The 21,551-nt window shown below is 56.7% G+C and overlaps 3 protein-coding genes across 5 annotated transcripts; 2 read left to right on the top strand and 1 right to left on the bottom strand.

Moving 5' to 3' along the window:
• On the top strand, nucleotides 59-5,586 carry TM9SF1 (transmembrane 9 superfamily member 1). Of its 3 annotated transcripts, none has more exons than XM_018054624.1 (6): nucleotides 59-141; nucleotides 678-1,039; nucleotides 1,775-2,393; nucleotides 2,676-2,861; nucleotides 4,072-4,345; nucleotides 4,913-5,586. In XM_018054624.1, exons 2-6 carry the CDS (start codon nucleotides 695-697, stop codon nucleotides 5,304-5,306), a joined length of 1,818 nt encoding a protein of 605 aa, XP_017910113.1. In that variant the 5' UTR covers nucleotides 59-141; nucleotides 678-694; the 3' UTR covers nucleotides 5,307-5,586. The 3 variants fall into 3 exon arrangements, with proteins under 3 accessions (XP_017910113.1, XP_005685277.1, XP_005685278.1); XM_005685220.3 differs by lacking the exon at nucleotides 59-141 and adding an exon at nucleotides 201-373; XM_005685221.3 differs by lacking the exon at nucleotides 59-141 and adding an exon at nucleotides 201-373 and having other exon boundaries at nucleotides 663-1,039.
• IPO4 (importin 4) lies at nucleotides 5,538-14,510 on the top strand. The gene is made up of 30 exons (XM_018054623.1): nucleotides 5,538-5,990; nucleotides 6,071-6,157; nucleotides 6,349-6,428; nucleotides 6,506-6,547; nucleotides 6,967-7,096; nucleotides 7,183-7,362; nucleotides 7,609-7,674; nucleotides 7,781-7,882; nucleotides 7,969-8,052; nucleotides 8,311-8,475; nucleotides 8,577-8,630; nucleotides 8,766-8,875; nucleotides 9,171-9,279; nucleotides 9,481-9,610; nucleotides 9,816-9,929; nucleotides 10,047-10,160; nucleotides 10,391-10,511; nucleotides 10,642-10,753; nucleotides 10,867-10,982; nucleotides 11,092-11,169; nucleotides 11,254-11,311; nucleotides 11,403-11,508; nucleotides 11,598-11,791; nucleotides 11,925-11,975; nucleotides 12,367-12,492; nucleotides 12,601-12,809; nucleotides 12,919-13,051; nucleotides 13,136-13,240; nucleotides 13,953-14,022; nucleotides 14,148-14,510. Exons 1-30 carry the CDS (start codon nucleotides 5,922-5,924, stop codon nucleotides 14,276-14,278), a joined length of 3,246 nt encoding a protein of 1,081 aa, XP_017910112.1. The 5' UTR covers nucleotides 5,538-5,921; the 3' UTR covers nucleotides 14,279-14,510.
• Nucleotides 14,480-20,284, bottom strand: REC8 (REC8 meiotic recombination protein). The gene is made up of 19 exons (XM_018054633.1): nucleotides 19,952-20,284; nucleotides 19,645-19,847; nucleotides 19,475-19,543; nucleotides 19,221-19,363; nucleotides 19,061-19,136; nucleotides 18,856-18,976; nucleotides 18,047-18,131; nucleotides 17,656-17,726; nucleotides 17,173-17,444; nucleotides 17,004-17,095; nucleotides 16,797-16,849; nucleotides 16,351-16,497; nucleotides 15,984-16,050; nucleotides 15,738-15,898; nucleotides 15,540-15,588; nucleotides 15,218-15,284; nucleotides 14,980-15,111; nucleotides 14,799-14,905; nucleotides 14,480-14,694 (listed from the first exon to the last, which is right to left on the bottom strand). Exons 2-19 carry the CDS (start codon nucleotides 19,698-19,700, stop codon nucleotides 14,603-14,605), a joined length of 1,860 nt encoding a protein of 619 aa, XP_017910122.1. The 5' UTR covers nucleotides 19,701-19,847; nucleotides 19,952-20,284; the 3' UTR covers nucleotides 14,480-14,602.

Here is a 21,551-nt window from a genome sequence, read left to right as displayed (position 1 = left end):
AGGGAAAGATTGACGTGTCCCGAGCTGCCCTTTCGATTGCCCGGAGGGCCCCGCGTCGGGCGACGCACTAGCGGAGAGTCGCTGGGTCTGCAGAGGTGGGCCGAGCCTCCAGCCGTAGAAAGTTCCTCCGGCAGCACTGAGGTGAGCCGAGCGCGACGTTTTGCGGTGCGGCCGCAGCCGCTGTGATCAGGCACCGCGGCGGCCAGCCCCGTGGAGGTCGGTCGTCAAGTCCTCTCCAGGCACCCCGCTAGCGCGCCGCTCTGGGGGAGACCCCGGCCGGAGCGCAAGAGCGGCTACGGGGCCGCAGAGGCCTCCTCGGCCAGCCCTTCCCGCGTGGAGAGCACCCCAGGGCTACAGCGGGAAGGTGCCGGAGGTGCGGGGCCGCGTGGCGTTGCCATGGAAATGGGCTGGTGGGGCTCGCGGGGAGGTCCCAGGCAGGCGGGCTGCTAGAGGGGGGACCCCAGGTTCAGAGGACTGCAAGAGCAGAGGCGGAACCTAGCGTTCGGGCTAGAGAGACTTGGTGTGGTGTGGCGGTGGGGTCGGGGGGTGGTGGCCTCCCGAGGGATGGGAGGAAAGGCCAAGGGGAGGAATTGGAGCCATCGGCTTCAGTTCGAAGAACCTGACCTGGGGCGTCATTTGATCCCTGGTTCCCATAACTGCAGGACTCCCTCAAACAGGTTCCGCTGCCTTAAGGATGACAGTCCTAGGGCACCCTCGAAGTTGGAGCTGCCGGTGGTGGCCGCTCCTGCTGCTGCTGCTGCTCACAGGCCGTGAGCCGGGGGTGGAAGCTGTGACACACTACAAGGCCGGCGACCCCGTCATTCTGTATGTCAACAAAGTGGGACCTTACCATAATCCTCAGGAGACTTACCACTACTATCAGCTTCCAGTCTGCTGCCCTGAGAAGATACGCCACAAAAGCCTCAGCCTGGGCGAAGTGCTGGATGGGGACCGAATGGCAGAGTCTCTGTACGAGATCCGCTTTCGGGAGAATGTGGAGAAGAGAGTTCTGTGCCACATGCAGCTCAGTTCCGCACAGGTCAGCCTCTCCACAGTGACTGGGACTCAGCCCACCCTCCCAGGACCTTGAGTTTATGGTTTTCAAAGCACCTGTATGGAAGTGATCTCATTTGATTCTAACTACAACTTTATGTGACAGGCAGGACAGTTGGTTGATACAGAAACATCCTTGCTCAGAAGTAACTTTTTTCGAGACTACATAGATGGTGGATTACAGAGTTGATATGAGAGCCCAGGGCTCCTGACTCGAAGCTTCTCTGTTGGTCGTAAGGTCCCAACTCCTACGTAGTCATTTTTTTCCATTCCTACCTCAGCTATGTTAACTGGTTCCTTTACACTCTGTTTTGCCTGTCATGCTGTTTTCTTCAGCGATTCCTATCTTAGGGCATTTTCCCTTGGTCTACTCTAGGCCTTCCTACACCTTCTCCCTCTCCTTCTAGGCCTTCATCCTGACAAATCATACTTGTTCATTTAGGAGAATCACAACATACGAGGGTCTGATCCATTGGCTCTCAGCAGAGGGGTTTTGTCTCTCAAGGGACATTTGGCAATGTCTGGAGATATTTTTGATTGTTGGGATTGGGGGATGCTGCTGACGTTTAGTGAGAAGCTAGGGATGGAGCATCTTACAGTGCACAGCCCCCCAACAACAAAGAAGCCTCTAGCCCAAAATGTCATTAGTGCTGAGGCTGAAATCCTGCTCTAATCCATTGCTTGGGGAGGCCTTGTCTGACTCCTGACTTGCTCTCTATAGGTGGAACAGCTACGCCAGGCCATTGAGGAACTATATTACTTTGAATTTGTGGTGGACGACTTGCCAATCCGTGGCTTTGTGGGCTACATGGAGGAGAGTGGCTTCCTGCCTCACAGCCACAAGATAGGACTCTGGACCCATTTGGACTTCCACCTAGAATTCCATGGAGATCGAATTATATTTGCCAATGTCTCAGTGCGGGACGTCAAGCCCCACAGTTTAGATGGGCTACGACCTGATGAGTTCCTAGGCCTTACCCACACCTACAGCGTGCGCTGGTCTGAGACGTCAGTTGAGCGTCGGAGTGACAGGCGCCGTGGTGATGATGGTTTCTTTCCCCGAACACTGGAAATCCATTGGTTGTCCATCATCAATTCCATGGTGCTTGTGTTTTTACTGGTGGGTTTTGTGGCTGTTATTCTCATGCGTGTGCTTCGAAATGACCTGGCTCGGTACAACTTGGATGAAGAGACAACCTCTGCAGGCTCCGGTGATGACTTTGACCAAAGTGACAATGGCTGGAAAATTATCCATACAGATGTCTTCCGCTTCCCTCCATACCGTGGTCTGCTCTGTGCTGTGCTTGGTGTGGGTGCCCAGTTCCTGGCCCTTGGCACTGGTGAGGTGATAACAGTTAATCAGGGATTTCTCTCAAGGGGTAGCACTAAGTAGGTGGTTTGTTCAGAAAAAGATCTGCAGATCTTTTGTGTCCAAGGTGAGGGGCAGACCTAAGGGGTGGTGGGATGGCTGTAACAAGGATGCATATATTCTGTTGTGGGTTTTCTGGACAAGAGAACTGGGGGATATTGGAAGCCCTGGGTCTGGGAGAAAGGGGGCTGGCTGATCTCTCTGAAGTGGGATAAGTGAGATCTAACACAGGCTTTCCACTACCACCCTGCAGGCATTATTGTCATGGCGCTGTTGGGCATGTTCAACGTGCACCGTCACGGGGCTATTAATTCAGCAGCCATCTTGTTGTATGCCCTGACTTGCTGCATCTCTGGCTACGTGTCCAGCCACTTCTACCGGCAGATTGGAGGCGAGCGCTGGGTGTGGAACATCATTCTCACCACCAGTCTCTTCTCTGGTATGACTGCCTGTTTCCTGGTGGGCCAATTTAGGAACTTAGAACACATTGTGGAACCTGAGTTAGAGTCCAAGTAAGGCTTTAAGGGAATGAAAATAGGCAAAAAGAAAACCACTAAAAAAAAATTCAAAAGACAAAAGTGCATTTTCTTCCATAGTTAAAAATGATTAAGCCTTTAAAATGTTCTCCTGCTGCCCCACTGCTAAGTCACTTCAGTCATGTCTGACTCTGTGCGACCCCATAGACGGCAGCCCACCAGGCTCCCCCGTCCCTGGGATTCTCCAGGCAAGAACACTGGAGTGGGTTGCCATTTCCCTCTCCATTGCATGAAAGTGAAAAGTGAAGGTGAAGTCGCTCATTCATGTCCGACTCTTAGCGACCCCATGGACTGTAGCCCACCAGGCTTCTCCATCCATGGGATTTTCCAGGCAAGAGTACTGGACTGGGGTGCCATTGCCTTCTCCGTTAAAATGTTCTAAGCAGAATGATAAGCACTTGACATGCCTTCATCTCATTTAATCCTCATTACTGACTTTATGAAGTTGGTACTACTGTTCCCATTTTACAGATGAGGAATTTGAGCTTAAGGCTGGTTGGGTAACTTGCCTAAAATTATACTTCTAAAAAGCAGTGAATCAGGTTTCATAACTAGGCAATCAAATTCTAGAGCCTGTATTCTCAACCATTCCACTGAAATAACATTTTTGAATTTATCTTTTGATACTCCCTTTCTTTTTCCGGAAGCTTTTTTAATTTGGAAGTGGGCTCCCCTACTCCAGCCTTTCAAGCCAGCTTGTCCTTTCAAAGACAGTAATTTGCATTCTGAACCTTTTGTGTTTCCAAATCAAGTGTCTGATTTCTGTTCCATCACATTTACATTTGAACCAAGGCTTTCTGAAAACAGGGCCTTAATTCAAAGGAATGTCTCATACTAGGAGTCAAGCAGTGCCATGGCAGGATAAGTCCTTGGAGGCAGGTGGATTTGTGTCATTCTTAGATTATTGTGTAACAGGCTTGCCTTTATACTCAATGATAATGGGTAGAGGAGGGAGTTTTGGTAAGCCAGGGAGCAAAGAACGAGACATGAAGGGGTGGAGTCAGCCTGGGAGCAGGATGTTTCACTCCTCACCCCTTTAGGTCCAGTGTGATTGGTGCTCCCAGGGATGTAGCTCCTAGTGCTGACCCTCCCTCTGGGGGCCCATCCCTGCAGTGCCTTTCTTCCTGACGTGGAGTGTGGTGAACTCCGTGCATTGGGCCAATGGCTCAACACAGGCTCTGCCAGCCACTACCATCCTTCTGCTTCTAACGGTTTGGCTGCTGGTGGGCTTTCCCCTCACTGTCATTGGAGGCATCTTCGGGAAGAACAACGCTAGCCCCTTTGATGCACCTTGTCGCACCAAGAACATCGCCCGGGAAATCCCGCCCCAGCCCTGGTACAAGTCTACGCTCGTCCACATGACTGTTGGTGGCTTCCTACCTTTCAGGTATCCTCCCTTTATTCTGTGGCCATCACTCTCAGGATCCTGACCTTAACTTTCCCCTTCCCTACTCACCAGTACCCTAACCCAGTGTCAGTGATGGTCCCTGGTTCAGCTGTACCATTAAGAGATCACTAAGTGGTTCCTCCTTTCTCCAAGCAGGAGAATCAGTTCAAATATGAGGGTGTCTAATTTGAAAAGCTCTCCAGAGACATTGCTCCTTTCACTGTCTTCCTAGTTTCTGACCTTAGTGACACCATGTGGGGCTTAAAACCCATTTGATTGCTCATTCAGTTTGTTGAGTACCTTTTCATGCCAGGCAAATGCAGTGCAAAACAGAACAGACAAAATCTGCTCTCAAACTACCAAAGATGTTCCTGAAATGAGAGCAGCTAATCACAGGTTAAAAACAATCCCCATCAAGCCAGGAACTCCAGGGCAAGAAGTGGAGAGGGCCCACTTTCCACAGTGAGCCGCTAACACGGAGGGGTGGTGGCTGGATTTTGGCCTGGCTGCTGCGCTGGCAATGCACCCAGTCCTCTAAATGCTGTCTACCGTCTCTTCTCTTCACAGTGCCATCTCTGTGGAGCTGTACTACATCTTTGCCACGGTATGGGGTCGAGAGCAGTACACTTTGTACGGCATCCTCTTCTTCGTCTTCGCCATCCTGTTGAGTGTGGGGGCTTGCATTTCCATCGCACTCACCTACTTCCAGCTGTCTGGAGAGGATCACCGCTGGTGGTGGCGCTCTGTGCTGAGTGTTGGCTCCACTGGGCTCTTCATCTTCCTCTACTCGGTGTTCTACTATGCCCGTCGCTCCAACATGTCAGGGACGGTACAGACAGTAGAGTTCTTTGGCTACTCCTTACTCACTGGATACGTCTTCTTCCTCATGCTGGGCACCATCTCCTTTTTTTCTTCCCTAAAGTTCATCCGCTATATCTATGTTAACCTCAAGATGGACTGAGTTTTGGGTGACAAAACCATTGCTCTTTCCCTTTCTTCATGCTGTCCCCCCCCCCATTCATTGGTCTCTTACCAACATCTCTTCGATTGAGTGACTGACTTGTGTGGTGGTTTTGTTGCCTTCCCCTTTGCCCTTTGAGTCTCCCTTCACCAGAGAGGGCCTGGAAATTATAAATCTCTATTATTATAAGGAGTATATATTTGAATTTTTTAAGTTGCTTTTAGTTTTGGGCCTGATTTTTCTTTTTACAATACCAAAATAAAATTTATTAAGAAAAAGGTTTGGTCTGGATATAGGAACTCATGCCCTGCCGTTAAGGGCAATGTTCCCTAGGAAGCCGGGTCGGCCGCGAAATGCACGGAACTGGAATTCTCCGCGGAGCTTGGGAACTGTCCGCTGGGGGAACTTATATTACCAGGGCCCTGTTTCCGCGGCTCAGCCGGCGCTCGGCCCAACGGAAGTGGTGGAGCCCGAACTCCGCTAGAAGCGAGTTGAATCACCCTGGTGACGGGAGGGGCGCGGAGCAACGCCCTTTCCGCCGGAAGCGGGTTTCAGACCCTCCACGTGCTGTCCCAACCCCCTTCCCGGTCCAGCAGCCGCGGCTCCGCTACTGCCATGGAGCCCGCCGGCCTGGAACTGATCCTGCGGGAGCTGCTGCTGCCGGACACCGAGCGCATCCGTCGGGTACGGGGCAGGCGGGACCGGGCCAGGGCGAGTAGGGGATTGCGGGAACGGCCCGACTCTGACCCTCAGGCTCTTCCCAGGCCACCGAGCAGCTCCAGATCGCTCTTCGGGACCCCGCCTCCCTGTCCGCGCTCTGCGACCTGCTGGCCTCAGCGGGCGACCCTCAGGTGAGGCTTCTGGCCCTTCCCGCTGAGCTGTAGTACGCCACATGTCAAGTCCTAGCTCCTACCCTCGGCCATCCGCTCAGCATCTTTCTGCCCCGGTCCTCACACGCCCGCTTCCTCGTCCTTCCCCGGACCCCCAAACGCCTGCTTCCTTGTCCCGGCCGGTCCCTCACGTATCTGCTTCCTTGTCCCAGATCCGCCAGTTCGCGGCCGTGCTGACCCGCAGACGACTGAGCACCCGCTGGCGTCGGCTGGCGGCAGAGCAACGGGAGAGGTGGGTTGGGCCAGGGGCAGGGCGGGGCCAGACTGAGGCGGCTACTGGGTACCAATCTTCTGCCACCTGTGTTCCAGCATCAAGTCCTTGGTCCTGACGGCCCTCCAGAGAGAGACAGAGTAAGTGCGTACCTGCCACCTCTCTGGGTCCTAACTGACTCCAGGTTGAGACCTTCTCCGGGTTTGTCACTTCTTTTTCAGCTCTAGGCTGGGTCTTGGGGGGGCAGGGACTTTGCTTCTAGATCAAGGGTGGAGGAAGAATTTTTCTCGGGATGTATTAAAAACTAAAGTTCTTGAGAGTGGGCTGTGATGGTCTGGCAAACTAGAGTCGGAAGAATGGAACTGAAATTCAATATAAGGTCAGTCCCACCATCCTTCTTGTTTCTTTCTGAGTTGCCGTCTTCTGTGTCCCAACTTGGCAGAGACCATGTGCACACACCTGGAGGTTTCTCTCCTGGCCATCCTAGGGAGGCAGAGCCATTGTGTACAGAAGGGGAGTTGGAGGGTGATTGAGGGCGGGGAATCTCTCCTGTTTGCAGGCATTCTGTGAGTCTTAGCCTGGCCCAGCTCTCAGCTGCCATTTTTCGAAAAGAAGGCCTGGAGGCTTGGCCTCAGCTCCTGCAGCTTCTTCAGCACAGTACACACAGCCCCCACATCCCGGAGAGAGAGGTACTGTCACATGGTTGGTGGGAGGAAGGGACCCAGAGGCGGGATAGACTGTAAGCTTTTCCCTCTCAACCCTTCTTCCTGAGCAGATGGGGCTTTTGCTTCTAAGTGTGGTGGTGACCTCCCGCCCCGAGGCCTTCCGACCCCACCACCGGGAGCTTCTTCGACTTCTGAATGAGACTCTTGGTGAGGTGGGCTCTCCTGGGCTCCTCTTCTATTCCCTGCGCACTCTGACCACCATGGCCCCTTACCTCAGCATTGATGATGTGGTGAGATGTGGGCCCTTACCTTCCTGGTTCCTGTCCTCGAGCTTTCGTGTCCTTCCCTTAGCGGATGCAGATCTACTTGAGATTTTTTTTCCCTGGTTTTTATTCTGCCTAACAGTTGAGAGGGGATCCGGTGGGTGGCTGTCCCTGGACTCCTATGTCCAGACTTTGAGGAAGCTGCCAGTTTCTGGGGCTGGAGATTAGGCTGTGTCACGCTTTCTGTGATGCATCTCATCTTGTGTCCTCCAGCCTCTTGCGCGGATGTTGGTGCCCAAGCTGATCGTGGCCGTGCAAACTCTGATCCCCATAGATGAAGTAAGGACATTTGGGTGGGAGCTCTGTTGGAAGGGGAAAGTTGCAGGAGTGTTCAGCCTGATCCACTAAAGAAGAGCATAATAAGCCTGTGCCTTCTGTTTGGCAGGCAAAAGCCTGTGAGGCCATGGAGGCTCTGGATGAACTGCTGGAGTCAGAGGTGCCCATCATCACCTCACACCTCTCAGAGGTCCTCACTTTCTGCCTGGAGGTGAGCCTGGGCTCGGCACTGTCCTTGCTGCTCTTCCTGCTGGGAGCTTCCTTGCCTGTTTCTGATTCGAGCTGGTCTCTGGGCAGGTGGCTAGAAATGTGGCCCTGGGCGATGCAATACGTGTGCGGATTCTTTGCTGCCTCACTTTCTTGGTCAAAGTCAAGAGCAAGGTGAGTTGCCTTCTGATACACATCAACCCACCCCCATCTCCTCCTCTGTCTCACTCCTGGGGCTTGCGGTCCTTTTGGGGATATGTAAAAATAGCATAGCTAAGGTATTCCAGATTTGGCCTGGACTCAGCCCAGCTCTTGGCTTGGGGACTGGGAATCTCCTGCTGGACCTCTTGTAGCCTGGACGGCTAGAATTTTAAATGTGAGCCCATCTTGGGAGCAGATTCTCAGGGACACCGTTTCATCCTTCCCCTTCAGGCCTTGCTGAAGAATCGCTTCTTGCCACCCTTACTGCACACCCTTTTTCCTATCATGGCTGCTGAGCCCCCCCTGGGCCAGCTGGATCCTGAGGACCAGGATGTGGAGGAGGAAGAGCTGGATCCTGGGCTGGTTGGGGAGACCCCCAAGCACTTTGCTGTTCAGGTGGGATGAATGTGGAGGGTCCGGTGGCTGGGGTGTGAGGTGGTTGGAGAAGGTCGTGGGGCACAGATGGAGTCCGGCTAGGTCTTCCTATCCTATTCCAGGTCGTGGACATGCTGGCACTCCATTTGCCTCCTGAGAAGCTCTGTCCCCTGTTGGTAAGTGTGACTCTGACCTTCCAGTGCTCCTAACCCCAGGTTTGCATGATCCCTCCGAGGCTGAGGATGTTTGGGCTCTGATAGGCATGGCAGGCTCTTGCTGGGATCTCAGGAGACTGCCATCTGCTCCCCTAGATGCCCATGCTGGAAGAGGCCTTGCGGAGCCAGAGCCCATACCAGCGCAAGGCTGGGCTCCTGGTATTGGCGGTACTCTCCGATGGAGCCGGCGACCACATCAGGCAGAGGTGTTTGCTCCCGTCTTGGAGTGAGGGTGGGCCATGGTGAGGAGGAATGTGCGCCCACAGGACACCGCCCACAGCAGTCCTGGGCTGCGCTTGTGCTTCAGCCTCATCATCAGTAGCATCTGCCCTTCCTCTCATATGTCCTGACCTGGCAGATCAATGTCTATACCCCGGCGGCTGGTGCTTACCGTCTGGTGACAGAAAGCTTGGTTTTCCCAGGGGAGACAGCAGCCTGGCTCAGCCCAGGGATCTCAGGTCCTGCCCCTCAGACTCCATCCTCTTGTCCTGCCCCATCCAGACTGCTGCCCCCGCTGCTGCAGATCGTGTGCAAGAGCCTGGAGGACCCGTCGCAGGTTGTGCGCAATGCCGCGCTCTTTGCCCTGGGCCAGTTCTCAGAGAACCTACAGGTCAGCAAGGCCACAGTGGGCAGCCACCATTCCAGAGTTCCCACCCCCTCCCACCAACCCCCTGCTCCGACCCAGGGACCAGCCTCCCCTCAGCTCATCCATCTGCATACCTGCTGCCCTCAGGTATGCAGACTTAAGCTGACTTAGACTTAAGCAGACTTAGACTTAAGCTGACTCAGACCCCCCTTCTCCTCTCCCCAGCCTCACATCAGCAGCTATTCCGGGGAGGTGATGCCACTGCTCCTCGCCTATCTCAAGTCAGTGCCTCCTGGGCACACACATCACTTGGCCAAGGCCTGCTATGCCCTGGAGAACTTTGTGGAGAACCTAGGTAGTGAGGGCATTTGGGGGTGTGAGGCAGTGGATGGGGCTGTGGTTTTGGCCGAAAGGGCAAGGATGTGCAGCTCCGTGAACCACTGCCTGTGGTGGGGACAGGTGTGGTAGGGAGATAGGCACGGTGGGGCCACAAGGCGGATTGCCCTGGAGGCAGGCATGAGAACCTTGGTTGGTTGCCAGAGGGGTGCCCTTTCCCACAGGGCCTAAAGTGCAGCCCTACCTTCCGGAGCTTATGGAGTGTATGTTGCAGCCTTTGAGGACCCCCAGCAGCTCCCGGTCCAAGGAGCTGGCTGTGAGTGCCCTGGGAGCCATTGGTGAGTCAGAGGCAAGAGGTGGGCACCCGGGGTTCACTCACCGTTCACTCACTCACAGTGCCTGTGGCAGGTATCCCGGCTCACCCGCCAGCTCTGAGTCTGTCCTTCCATCCATAGCCACGGCTGCCCAGGCCTCCATGCTTCCCTACTTCCCTACCATCATGGCGCACCTGCGGGAGTTCCTGTTGACGAGCCACGAGGACCTGCAGCCTGTTCGGATCCAGAGCCTGGGTGAGTGAGGGGCTCCTGGCAGGCTTCCTGGGGCCGAGGAAGGGCCGATGCTCACCTGATGTTCACAGAGATGGGCTCCGAGGCAGCACAGGTGTCTTCTTCCCTCGCACTGTACCCAGGGGTGGGAGGGGTTTCTGAATCCCCCTCAGCTACCTCTAGTTGCCCAAGCCTTGGCCCTGCACATCTCTAGCCTAGAGCTCCTGGTCCTAACCATGCCCTTGCCTCCGCAGAGACGCTTGGGGTGCTGGTGCGAGCAGTAGGAGAGCCCATGAGGCCCCTGGCTGAGGAATGCTGCCAGCTGGGGCTGGGCCTATGCGACCAGGTAGACGACCCTGACTTGCGGCGCTGCACGTGAGTGAGCCCTTACCCTGCCCCCACCCAGACCCCAGACCTCCCGTTCTGGACCATGGGTTCCCCGGGCTCCCCCATGCAGCCTGGCTACAGCAAGCAGGACTCTACAGCTTCCACCTGCCTCTCCTAGGTACAGCCTGTTTGCAGCCTTATCAGGGCTAATGGGTGAGAGCCTGGCTCCCCACCTGCCACAGATCACCACACTCATGCTGCTGTCTCTGCGTTCCACCGAGGGCATTGTGGTGAGTGGGAGGTCAGGGGAGGGTGTGGGCCCGTGGGGGAAGGCCGCCCCTGGGATGGGAGCTCTCTCCAGGGCCCAGCTGAGCTGAAGTCCCTGCCGGGCCTCCCCATCCAGCCTCAGCACGACGGAAGCCACGCATTCCTTCTTTTTGATGATGAGAGCAGTGGTGAGGAAGAGGAGGAGCTCACGGAGGAGGATGACGAAGAAGAGGATGACTCAGAGATCTCAGGGTGAGGTGGCTGCCCTTCTGGTCCAGGGGGTCCTGGCTTAGACAGGGGCCCAGCGCCAGCTCTGCTCTTCTTGGCACTTGATTGCGGCTGCCTCCCCGCCTTACTCTAGATACAGTGTGGGGAATGCCTTCTTCGATGAGAAGGAAGACACCTGTGCTGCCCTGGGGGAGATCTCTGTGAATACCAGGTGAGCATCAGCCCTTCCCCCGCACTGGGAACCCCTCCTGGGACCCTCTTCTCCATGGTGGTGTGTCTGTCTGTCTGTCCACAGCGTTGCTTTCCTTCCCTACATGGAGACTGTCTTTGAAGAAGTGTTCAAACTGCTGGAGGTGAGTGGACCGGTGGGCTGGTGAGCAGGGCCAGAGGGCTCGGGTTGGCCCTGCACACAGCATGCACGTCCCGCCCCTCCTCATGCTGCAGTGCCCTCACCTGAACGTGCGGAAGGCAGCCCACGAGGCCCTGGGTCAGTTCTGCTGTGCACTGCACAAAGCCTGTCAAAGCTGCCCCTCGGAATCCAACACTGCTGGTGAGAAGGGGAGGTCAGGGCCCCTGGAAACGGGGTGGGTGGGGAGAGGGGCAGGGCCTGAGCAGGGCTTCAGCCAGTCGTGTCCCCAGCTCTGCAGGCCGCCCTGGCCCGGGTGGTACCATCCTACGTGCAGGCCGTGCACGGGGAGCGAGAGCGCCAGGTGGTGATGGCCGTGCTGGAGGCCCTGGCGGCGGTGTTGCGCAGCTGTGGGGGTCTGGCTCTGCAGTCCCCTGGGCGGCTTGCTGAGCTCTGCCAGGCACTCAGAGCTGTGCTGCAAAGGAAGGTGAGGAGGGCTGCAGGCTGAGGAGGTGGCCTGGCCCCGGGTGGGGCTAGTCAGAGACATCCCCCTCCTTCCACCCCATGGAGACGGGAAGGGGCTGGAGAGCCCAGACCGAGCTGAGCGCCCTTTCCTGCAGACAGCCTGTCAGGACGCTGAGGAGGAGGAGGAGGAGGAGGAGGATGACCAGGTGAGAGCTTTGGGTACAGGCTGGGACCAGGTCATCTCCACGGGGCAGGGTGGACAGTGCACTTGGCCTTGGCCTGGGGGTACAGGGGCTGCTCAAAGATGGCTAGTGGCTCTGAACAACCAACCCTTCTCCCACCGAGGCAGTGGAGATTCAAGGAAGGCTTCCTGGCGGTGGGGATTTGGGGTGGCTTGGATCAATGGATGGGGATAGGAGAACCAGGAAGGAGGAAAGGCTGGGCTGCAAACCAGCCTAGCCTGGGAGGGGCCCCCAATCCTGTCAACCAAGGGCAGCCCTCAGGGGAGACCACCTGCTGCTGCGGAGGATCGCGACGGGAGCTGCTCCCAGGCTCAGAGTTGGCCCTGGCACTCCAGCGTCTGACCTGGCCCCATAGGCTGAATACGATGCCATGTTGCTGGAGCATGCTGGCGAGGCCATCCCTGCCCTGGCAGCTGCGGCTGGGGGAGATGCCTTTGCCCCCTTCTTTGCTGGCTTCCTGCCGTTACTGCTCTGCAAGACGGTGAGTGCTCTGTTCTCTTGACCTCCAACCCTGTTCCTCCTGGGCTCCAGTGCCCTCCTCCCATATCTGTCCCCATCCCAGGCTGACTTGCACTCCTCCCCTCACCAGAAGCAGGGCTGCACAGTGGCAGAGAAGTCTTTTGCAGTGGGAACGCTGGCAGAGTCCATTCAAGGCCTGGGTGCCGCGTCAGCCCAGTTTGTGTCCCGGCTGTTCCCCGTGCTGTTGAGTGCCTCCCGGGAGGCAGACCCCGAGGTACGAAGTAATGCCATCTTTGGACTGGGCGTGCTGGCAGAGCACGGGGGTCGCCCTGCCCAGGAGTATCCTCAGTTTGCAGGAGAGGGGAGCCTGAATGCGGTTGGGAGCGTGGCCCTGGCGTTCGGGAGGGGAGTGGTCTGCCCCTGTGCCTGTTCCTTGACTTTGGACCAGACACTTCCCTAAACTTCTGGGGCTCCTGCTGCCCCTCCTGGCGCGAGAACGCCATGATCGTGTCCATGACAACATCTGTGGGGCGCTTGCCCGCCTGCTGATAGCCAGTCCCACGAGGAAACCGGAGCCCCAGGTAAGGTTGGGGGGCATCAGACAAGGCCAGGGACCCTGCTGCAGAGCATGCAGGGCCAGGGGCCAGAGTCTTCCGTGTGTCCAGGTGCTGGCCCCACTGCTGCATGCCCTGCCACTGAAGGAAGACCTGGAGGAGTGGGTCACCATGGGGCACCTCTTCAGCTTCCTGTACGAGAGCAGCCCTGACCAGGTAACCCCGATACTGGGCCCCTTGCAAGGGGCTTGATGCTCCAGTCTCATTGATGGGCAGAGTTAGCATCAGTTGAAGCTGCCCTTCTCAGCTTTCTCATTAGTCTGCCAGGATTGGCAGCCAGGACTTTAATGCGAGAGAAGGGGCTTCCTCTCGCCATGTAGCATTTTTCCTCAGGGAGGCTTTGTTTCCACCCTCTGTTCTGAGCCAGAAATCCCAGCTTTCATAAACTAATTTCCTAGACCAGAGCTCTTTCAGACTGTGTGCCATGAAGCCTGGTTCCGCTGGGCCACCCCACCTCCCATTCTAATCAGAGCAGCTCTGCTTTCTGAATACAACTTGTCTGAACCAAGTGGCTAGCTCTGGAGCCATGCCCCAGCGCTCCTGTGTCTATCACCTCTGTCTTGCGCCTTCAGAGACTGTGTTGGTGGAGCTCCTGAGTGTGTGAGCCCCTTTTGGTCTTGAGGCCATGATATCAGCTATCTGTGGTCACAATCCTATCCTCCTGCCACCCCTCCTCCCACTGCAAAATTACTGCTACCCTGTTTCATGGGTCCTTCTCAGGGTTCACAGTTGTTTGGGATGTCTGTTAATCAGTGTCAGGCTCAAACAGCCCAGGTGGGAGACTGCCTCTCCGGGGCTCCTGCTGCCCACCCCAGTGCTGGGGCCCAGAGGTTCTTCTGTCCCTTAGTCGGCCCATCTTTTCCCACAGGTTGTAGACGTGGCTCCAGAGCTCCTTCGTATTTACAGCCTCATCCAGGCCGAAAACAAGATCCCATCAGGTGAGGATGGCAGTTGTGGGCAGGGCTGGCGGGGAGGCGGAGAGCAGCAGGGCTCGGAGGGCCTGGGGCAGCTAGGATTGGGGGCCAGTCCTCCCCAGACGTCTCCCTCTTCACTCTCCACCCAGACACCAAGGCGGCGCTGCTGCTTCTCCTCACGTTCTTGGCCAAACAGCACACCGACAGCTTCCATTCAGCACTGGGCTCCTTGCCTGGCGACAAGGCTCAGGAGCTCCAGGCCGTCCTGGGCCTCACCTAGACTGTGGGCTGCAGCTGGGCTGAAGAGAACAGAGCCTGCCCAGGCCCAAGACCAGCTCTCAGCCCAGTTCCAGCTCAAGCCTTACCAAAGATTCTGGGCCTGGGCCTCATACCCACTTGGAGTCCCAGCTCTACTTGCTGCCTTATGGGGGTGTCCCCTAGGGCTGGAGCTGTGGGACAATACAGAGTCGTGACACCATTCTGTAATAAAGGCAGTTTATTTTCTGCTTGAACGGTAGTTCTAGGAGCAGGAAGGACAGAGATACACGTTCAGAAGGCCACAGTGTAATGTAGCTGGTTGCCTGGCAGCTTTGTAAATTGGCTCTTAACTGTCGTGGAATCGGGGCCCTGGCTGGATCAGGAGGCGCCCATATGGCTCCTCTTGTTTCACACGAAAGATCTGCTGCGCGGCAAGCACTGGTCAACAGAGAAGGGGGCTGGTCAGAGGAGTTGCTACCACAGCCTCTGGCCCATGTGTCCGCTCCCCACCCTCCACATGGGCACACATGCTCCTCACTCACCTAGGAGCAGGTAGAAGACACGAGCGGCCATCCTGCGGGGGCTGAGAGGTGGCACCAGGCTGCTGAAGTCGGGCTCCCTGTCGGCCTGCATCTCCCGCGCCACTGCCCTGTGGTCAAGAACCAAGAACCGTCAGGTGAGGCCGCAGCCTGGCCACCCGTGGAGGGGCCTCCTTCCTAGTACCTGTGCACAGCCTCCAGCGAGAGCAGCTCGGGCTCTGGGGGCAGCTCCGCAGGCAGCTCCACGGGCACCTCAGGGAGCTCAGGCACCACAGGCAGCGCAGGGGCCTCTGGCTGCTCCGCCTCCACCCAGGCCCTAGAAGAACACGGGAGTTGGGCGGAGCAGGGGAGGAGGCGGTGCTGACAGCCCCATCCCACTGCTTCCCCCTGCTGGCCAGGGCTGCAGGCAGGCCGCTGCTCACCACCGCTCTTCTGGGGGCACGAGGCTGATGCGGGACTTCTCCTCCTCAGCTACTTCCAGGGAGATTTCTGTCAGGGAAAGGGGAGTGTCCTGAGCGGGTCTGTTTGCATCTGAGCAGTCGGATTTGGGGTCACCTGGCCCAGCTGGGTGCCACAGCGGGCAGTGACTTATTAACAGCACTTGGTAGGGAGGGGAATGAAGATAATCAGTCTGTGAGTCCTTATGTTAAATGCACTGACAAGAACTGTCAGCAGCTGGGGCTCCACTTTCCTGGGACAGTGGTTAGAGTGGTGGTCTCCATTGACCCTTCTCCAGGTACTTACCAGAAGATACCATGAGGGGCCCACTGGGCTCCTGGGCCTCCCTCAGGACCTGGGGATGACAGAAAGAGAGCTAAGGCCCCAAGCATCACAGCTGGGCCAGGGGTAAGGCAGGCCCGTTGGCTCATGTGGGCAGAAGGCAGCCTGTGGGACTTCAGTCAGAGCAGACGGGGCTCCAGGAGGGACTGAGGGGGCCGCTACCTCAATATCGCTCGGAGTCTCAGCCTTTCTCCTTTCCTCCTCAGCCGCTGCCTCCCTCTCAGCCTCCTCTAGCTCCTCAGGCAGCCTTCGCCTTAGTGCCCTTGGAGGTGGCTGGGCACAGTGGGTCCAGAAAGCCAGCAGTTCTGGGGGTAGCCAGCCAGCTGAAGAGGGGCAGCAGGGAGGGGGTTGAGGTGTGAGGAATAGGGGTGTGGAGGATCCCCTACACCAGCTCCCATCACTCCTCACAGTAAGTCGGGTTTCGGAACAGCTCCACGGGGGTCCTGATCATCCTCTCAGGAGGCTGCACCATTGGCTGTGTGCAGAGAAGGCCAGAAAACCGTTAGGAAGGAGCCATGGCCCTTCACCTGTAATGCCTCGTTCCAAGGCCTCTGGCCTTCCAGCTCTTCCAGGCTCGTGCACCTGTCTGCTCTGCTCATCGTTAAAATGACTTTCAACTGATGCCCTTGGATGTGCTAGGCAGGGTCATGAAGTGGTGTGTGGGCAGTTCCCCAACCCATGCATGCGGGGGACTGTTCTCAAGATTCCCCCAGGAGTTCAGATGGCCCAGCATGCACCTGCCTCCCTCCATCCCTCCAGAGCCTCGGGTACTCACACACTCCCTGCAGTGGGCTCTGGTTTGCAGTTGTTCCTGGAATTCCTTCCGGGAGATCTGAGTCTCTTTGTCCCAAAATAGTAACTGGCGGCGGCGACGGCGAGCTGGTGGGCCCCTGGGAGGTGGGGAGACTGGGGGCCTCCTCCACTGAATGGGGAGGGGAGGTGCAGGCAAGGCTACCCATTACTCTTTCCTGAGGTCCTGGTGGACTGTAAATAGGCCCTACACTCCCAATCCCTAGAGGTGCCCTCGCGATGGGCTTGGGTGGGGACTCGGAGGGGGTGCAGCCCCCACTGTATGAGGTTCCCATCTGGGAGGTGCAGGGTGTGGGCCAGGCTACCTTGTACAAACTTGCACAAAGGCCTGTGGAAGCCAGCAGGGGCCTTGAGGAGACTGAAAATGGGTGAGGAGCTCTGGCAGAGGCAGTGTGGAGGGGCAGCACTCACCTCAGGGCTGACTGGGACGGGTGGCAGACGCAGCTCCGGCGGGGGCGTCACCTCTGCAACAACAGTCTAGGTCCACACCCTTTGCCCTCAGAGCCAACCAGGTGAGAAGCTAGAGGGTCCTCCCTTCAGCAAGCTGGATTACAGGGCGTTGTCTGCAGCAGCTGTGCTGGGACCCCGAGGAAAGACCCCGGTTTAGTGGGTACTCACCAGGAAGTGGGACCTCTGGCTCCCAGCCTACCGGCTTTAGCTCCTCCGGGGCCAGGACCTGGCTGGGAAGTGGCTCTGCTGCCTCCTCCACCCTGAAGGGAAATGGGCAAGAGGATGAAAATACCCTCCCAGCGCTGACCCCTACCTGGCCTGGGGCTCCTCCCCTTACCCTACAAGAGCTGAAGGTGAGGGTGGGGGAACTGTGATCTCCCCCTCTGGGGCCCGGGGCTCCTCTCTGAATTCTGCGAAGAGAGGATCAAGCTTAGAACACAGAAGAGGTGTGAACATTGCCCGGCCCAGATGGCCAGCGCCTGGGGTCTGACCGTCCACTGCCAGGTGGGTCCTACCTAGCCGACGTTCCTCTAATAAGATGGCTTCATCCTCCTCAGCAATCAGCAGGTCCAAGACTCGGCGGCTGACTTCTGGGAGGTCCAGTTCACCCTGTCAGGAGAGGTGACCATTTCTGTCTGAGAGACATGCCGCAGGGCCAGGCCAGGCTGAGGAAGCCTGTGGGTACTCGGGCATCGGGGGAAGGGGTAGAGAAACGGAGGCAAGAAGGCAGGACTCTAGGGGCAGAAGGAGCGGGTACAGGGGGCCTGGGCCATCAGACGCAGGACTCGGCCTTGGGCTCTGTGTGCAGGGGGCAACTCACCTCGATCCGCAGCATACGTATGGGCTCCGCCTCCTGGATCGTGATGGCTTCGGGGGTGACCCGAATCCTTTCTGGAGGGGGAGGGAAGTCACACCAGCCTCTGTTTCAAGTCTCCACACCCATGTGTGTAGGGCAAAAACAGACTCTAGAGTCAAGCCAACCTGGGTTCTAGTCAGGCCCTGGCCAGTCATTGGCAGTCTGACCCAAGGCACATTGCTTAACCACTATGGGCTTCACTTTCCTCATCTGTAAAATGGGCATAATAATTCCAATCTCGTAAGAATCTTGTAGTGCCCCTCCCAAGGCCTTGCTCCTGAAAGAAGCTCAAAAACAGTTATTTCTTCAGCCTTTGGGCGTTGGTCTGCCTCTCACCAGAAGGGTCTCTGCTCACCTGGCTCCCGAGGCTCTACGGGGACTTCAGGAGGGATCTCTTCAGGAACTCTCTCCAGGGTCACGGCCTCTAGAAGGTGTCGAACCTTTGGGAAGGGATGGGAACAAAAGACCAGATTCAGCTTCAGTGCCCTGCTCCCCCACTTTCACAACCTTATTCAGACAATGGACAGTGACACCCCTTTATGCCTAATCCTGTGGCACTAACAGCAGCATGCAGGGTGAACCCACTCACCATCCAGCTCCCCTTCCTCCCATTTCCTGCCCCCGCCCAATCGTCTAGCCTGGGTCACTTTGTGAAGGAAGCACTGCATCCTGGGGTCAAGTGTTGTCAGGGACAGAGGAAACAAAAGATCCTTGAGGATGCTGTCTAGTGGGGAGACAAGTTTGTGTATGACCCCAGCAAAAGCCAGCACAAAGAATGCTGTGCTGCTGAAACTAGCACAATGCTGTAAATCAACTACACTTGAACAGAAGCTTGTCTAAGCTGTAGGGGTGTTAGGAGTGGATGGACAAGGACATGGAAAACCCAGTGCTGAGGGACACGGAGGGCATGGACTGGGGCCTCGGCTCTAGGAATGGTGTGAAGACAAAAGCTGCCTCTAGGTTGGTCCTGAATAGGTTAAGTGCAGCAGGCTTGTCTGGATAGGCCCACCATGACAGCTGCCCTGCACTGACTCCTGTGGGGCAGAGCTGGAGCAGGCCCCCACCTGCACCCCCCAACCCTGGTGCTAGACTGGCGCAGAAAGAGCACCCCACTCTGTACCGTCAGCTCATCAGTCTGAGCTGTCCGACGGGGAGGAGACCTACCTGAGGGATATCAAAGGGATCAGGCAGCATGGGATCCACAGACATCATCCCAAAAAAGGGGTCTGGAGCATCTTCCAGAGTCTCCATCCTGGCCAGGTGGTCAGGCAGCAGCAGGCTGGGTCTGAGGGAGACAGTGGGCTGTCAAGGACTGAGGCCAAGTTCCCTTCCAAAGACCGGGTGGTCCCAGCCCCAGGGATGCACTCACAGGTCAGTCTCCACCATATCAATGCGGATCTGCAGCTGTGCCCTGTGCAGGCGCTCCAGGATGTGCTGGATGTCTTCTGCGGTGAGGGAGGGCAAGCTACAGTGCCCGCCCAGGGGAGGACCACTTGGCACTGCCCTACATCCAGGCCTTCCAGCCTTACCTACAAGGTACTGGCATTGCTGAGAGTAGACGCGGATGACGCCAATCTGGAGCTGCGCTGAGAGGTAGAGCGAGAAGCGGGGCCGCGGTGCACCCGGCAGCGGGGGCTGAACTCGCACCAGCACGTAATTGAGGATTTCCTCGCTGGGGGAACAATGCACCCCATCACCGCTGCGCCAAAGACCTACAGCCTTGCCCAGCCCAATGCATCCCCTAACCCACCCCAGCCCTGGGCCACTCTTTCCTGGGCCTTACCAGGTCTTCACCACATTCACCTTCAGGTATTCGCGCTTCACCAACCGGCAGCCCCGCGTCGCTGCCAGCCTGGAAGAAGAATGAGGCGGTGTAGACGCAGGGGGAGCCCTCAGGTTGGGACCCCTGGGTGTCCCTCCCAGAGCACCTACCCTGGCCAGGCCCGCCCTTACCAGATGGTGGCGAAGCAGCCGGTGTGGCGCTGAAGCACATTGGGATAATAGAACATGGTCCCTCCAGGGTTTTACCCTCGTCTACACGACTTCCGTTCAGATCTCAATCCAAATTCTTCGGGGTACAGAATTTCCCAAACCGTTGGAGAGAAGGATGTGGACCGGTAGTGTGGACCAGAATGCCAAATACAGGAACCAATGAACTATGGGTGGATAAATGATTAAGGGGATAAGTAAATGGAGACACAGACTGGATACACGTGAGCCCTGAGCCAGTCTGCACACCACGTAGGTGCTTCGAACTTACAGGAGCCTTGCAGGTTGGATTCCAGGTTGGAGATGCAAAGATTCGCGAAGGAAGACCTTCCGAGCTACAACCCAGGCCGGGTCCGGGGGAGAACGGGTGTCCTCTGCAGATAGGCCCGGCAGCTGACTGTTGCGCAGCTTCGGCTGCTGCCAGTCCCGCTCCTGCAGCCCAGATCCCGCCGCGGGGAGCGCGTGCTCTGGTGCTTTGCACTTTACTCCTCATTAGATGGCGCGCTCTCCAGAGCAGCCAATGGGGAACAGGGTCAACTTGGGGGCGCTCGTTTGGGGCACTAGGTAGCCTAGTCCAGGCAACAGCGGGCTCCCGAGGCAGGCAGCGAACCAATGGGACGAACCCTGCAGGCGGTGGGGGGAGGGGGGAGGGATTGTGAGGGGTCTGGACCAATGGGCTCTCATCCTCGCCGGGTAACAGGGGTACCTCGGGAGTGCTTCCCCATGGACCAATGAGTAGGGAGGAGACTCCGAGCACCGAGCCTGGTAACAAGGTGCTTCAACTAGAGGAGGAGGTTGCGTCATGCCAAGGGCAATCGTCAGGCCCTGTTTAGGCGCCTGACTTGCAGTTAGACCTTACCCTTTTTCCGAATCCCACAGCGCAGCGAGTGGTTGGTCTACTTTTATGCCCAGCCTAAGGCCTATGGCGAACGGGTGTGAGGTGGCTTTGGAGCCACCACAGGTCGATGGGGAAGAAAGATCTCACAAGCAGTGAGGGTCTTGCCAAGTCCCTTCCTAAACTTGAACAGCTTAGGTGGTAGGCATTCCTCTCCTGGCTGTTTCTCAGGTGTGAATGTTCTCCTGGCTGAGACCTTAGTTTCGCTGGATGTAGAGCATATTTATCAGCGTAGCAAAAGCTGTTTGTCTCAAACAACTGTGTGCTGTAAATTGTGTGGCTGTAGTTGCGAATACTCCTTTCCCCATGCCTCCTGCCTGCACAGTCATTTCTTTGGTCTAGAGTGCACTTTTCAGCCTTGACTCCAGGGCGTGCTTCTGTCTGTAAGGCTCAGCTTTTCACACCATACACAAAAATAAACTCAAAATGGCTTAAATACTTTAAGACATGACACCATAAAACTCCTGGAAGAGAAGAGAGGCAAAACATTGTCAGACATAAATTGGAGCTATATTTTCTTAGATCAGTCTTCCAAGGCAAAAGAAATTAAACCCCAAAATAAACAAATGGAACCTAATGGAATTTAGAAGCTTCTGAACAGCAAAGGAAACCATAAACAAAAGGGGAAAAGCCTACAGAATGGGAAGAAACATTTGCAAACGCTGTGACCAACACAGGCGTAATTTCCAAAGTATATAAACAGCTCATACAACTCAGCATCGGAAAAACAATCTGATAAAAAAATGGGCAAAAGGGGACTTCTCCGGTGGTGCAGTGGTCAGGGTACATGGGCTCCATGCTTGGTCTGGAAAGATCCCACATGCTGTGGAGCAACTAAGCCCACTCACCACAACTACTGAGCCCACGCGCCACTGCTGAGCCGATGAGCCCTAGAACCTGTGCTCCACGACAAGAGAAGTCACTGCAATGAAAGGCCCATGCACTGCAAAAGGGAGGTCCCCACTCACTGCAACTA

Source organism: Capra hircus, chromosome 10 (assembly GCF_001704415.2).
Source record: "Capra hircus breed San Clemente chromosome 10, ASM170441v1, whole genome shotgun sequence".
NCBI classification, from domain to species: domain Eukaryota; kingdom Metazoa; phylum Chordata; class Mammalia; order Artiodactyla; family Bovidae; genus Capra; species Capra hircus.
Note: the sequence above shows the minus strand (reverse complement) of the source record. Positions and strands in the feature narration are given on the sequence as shown.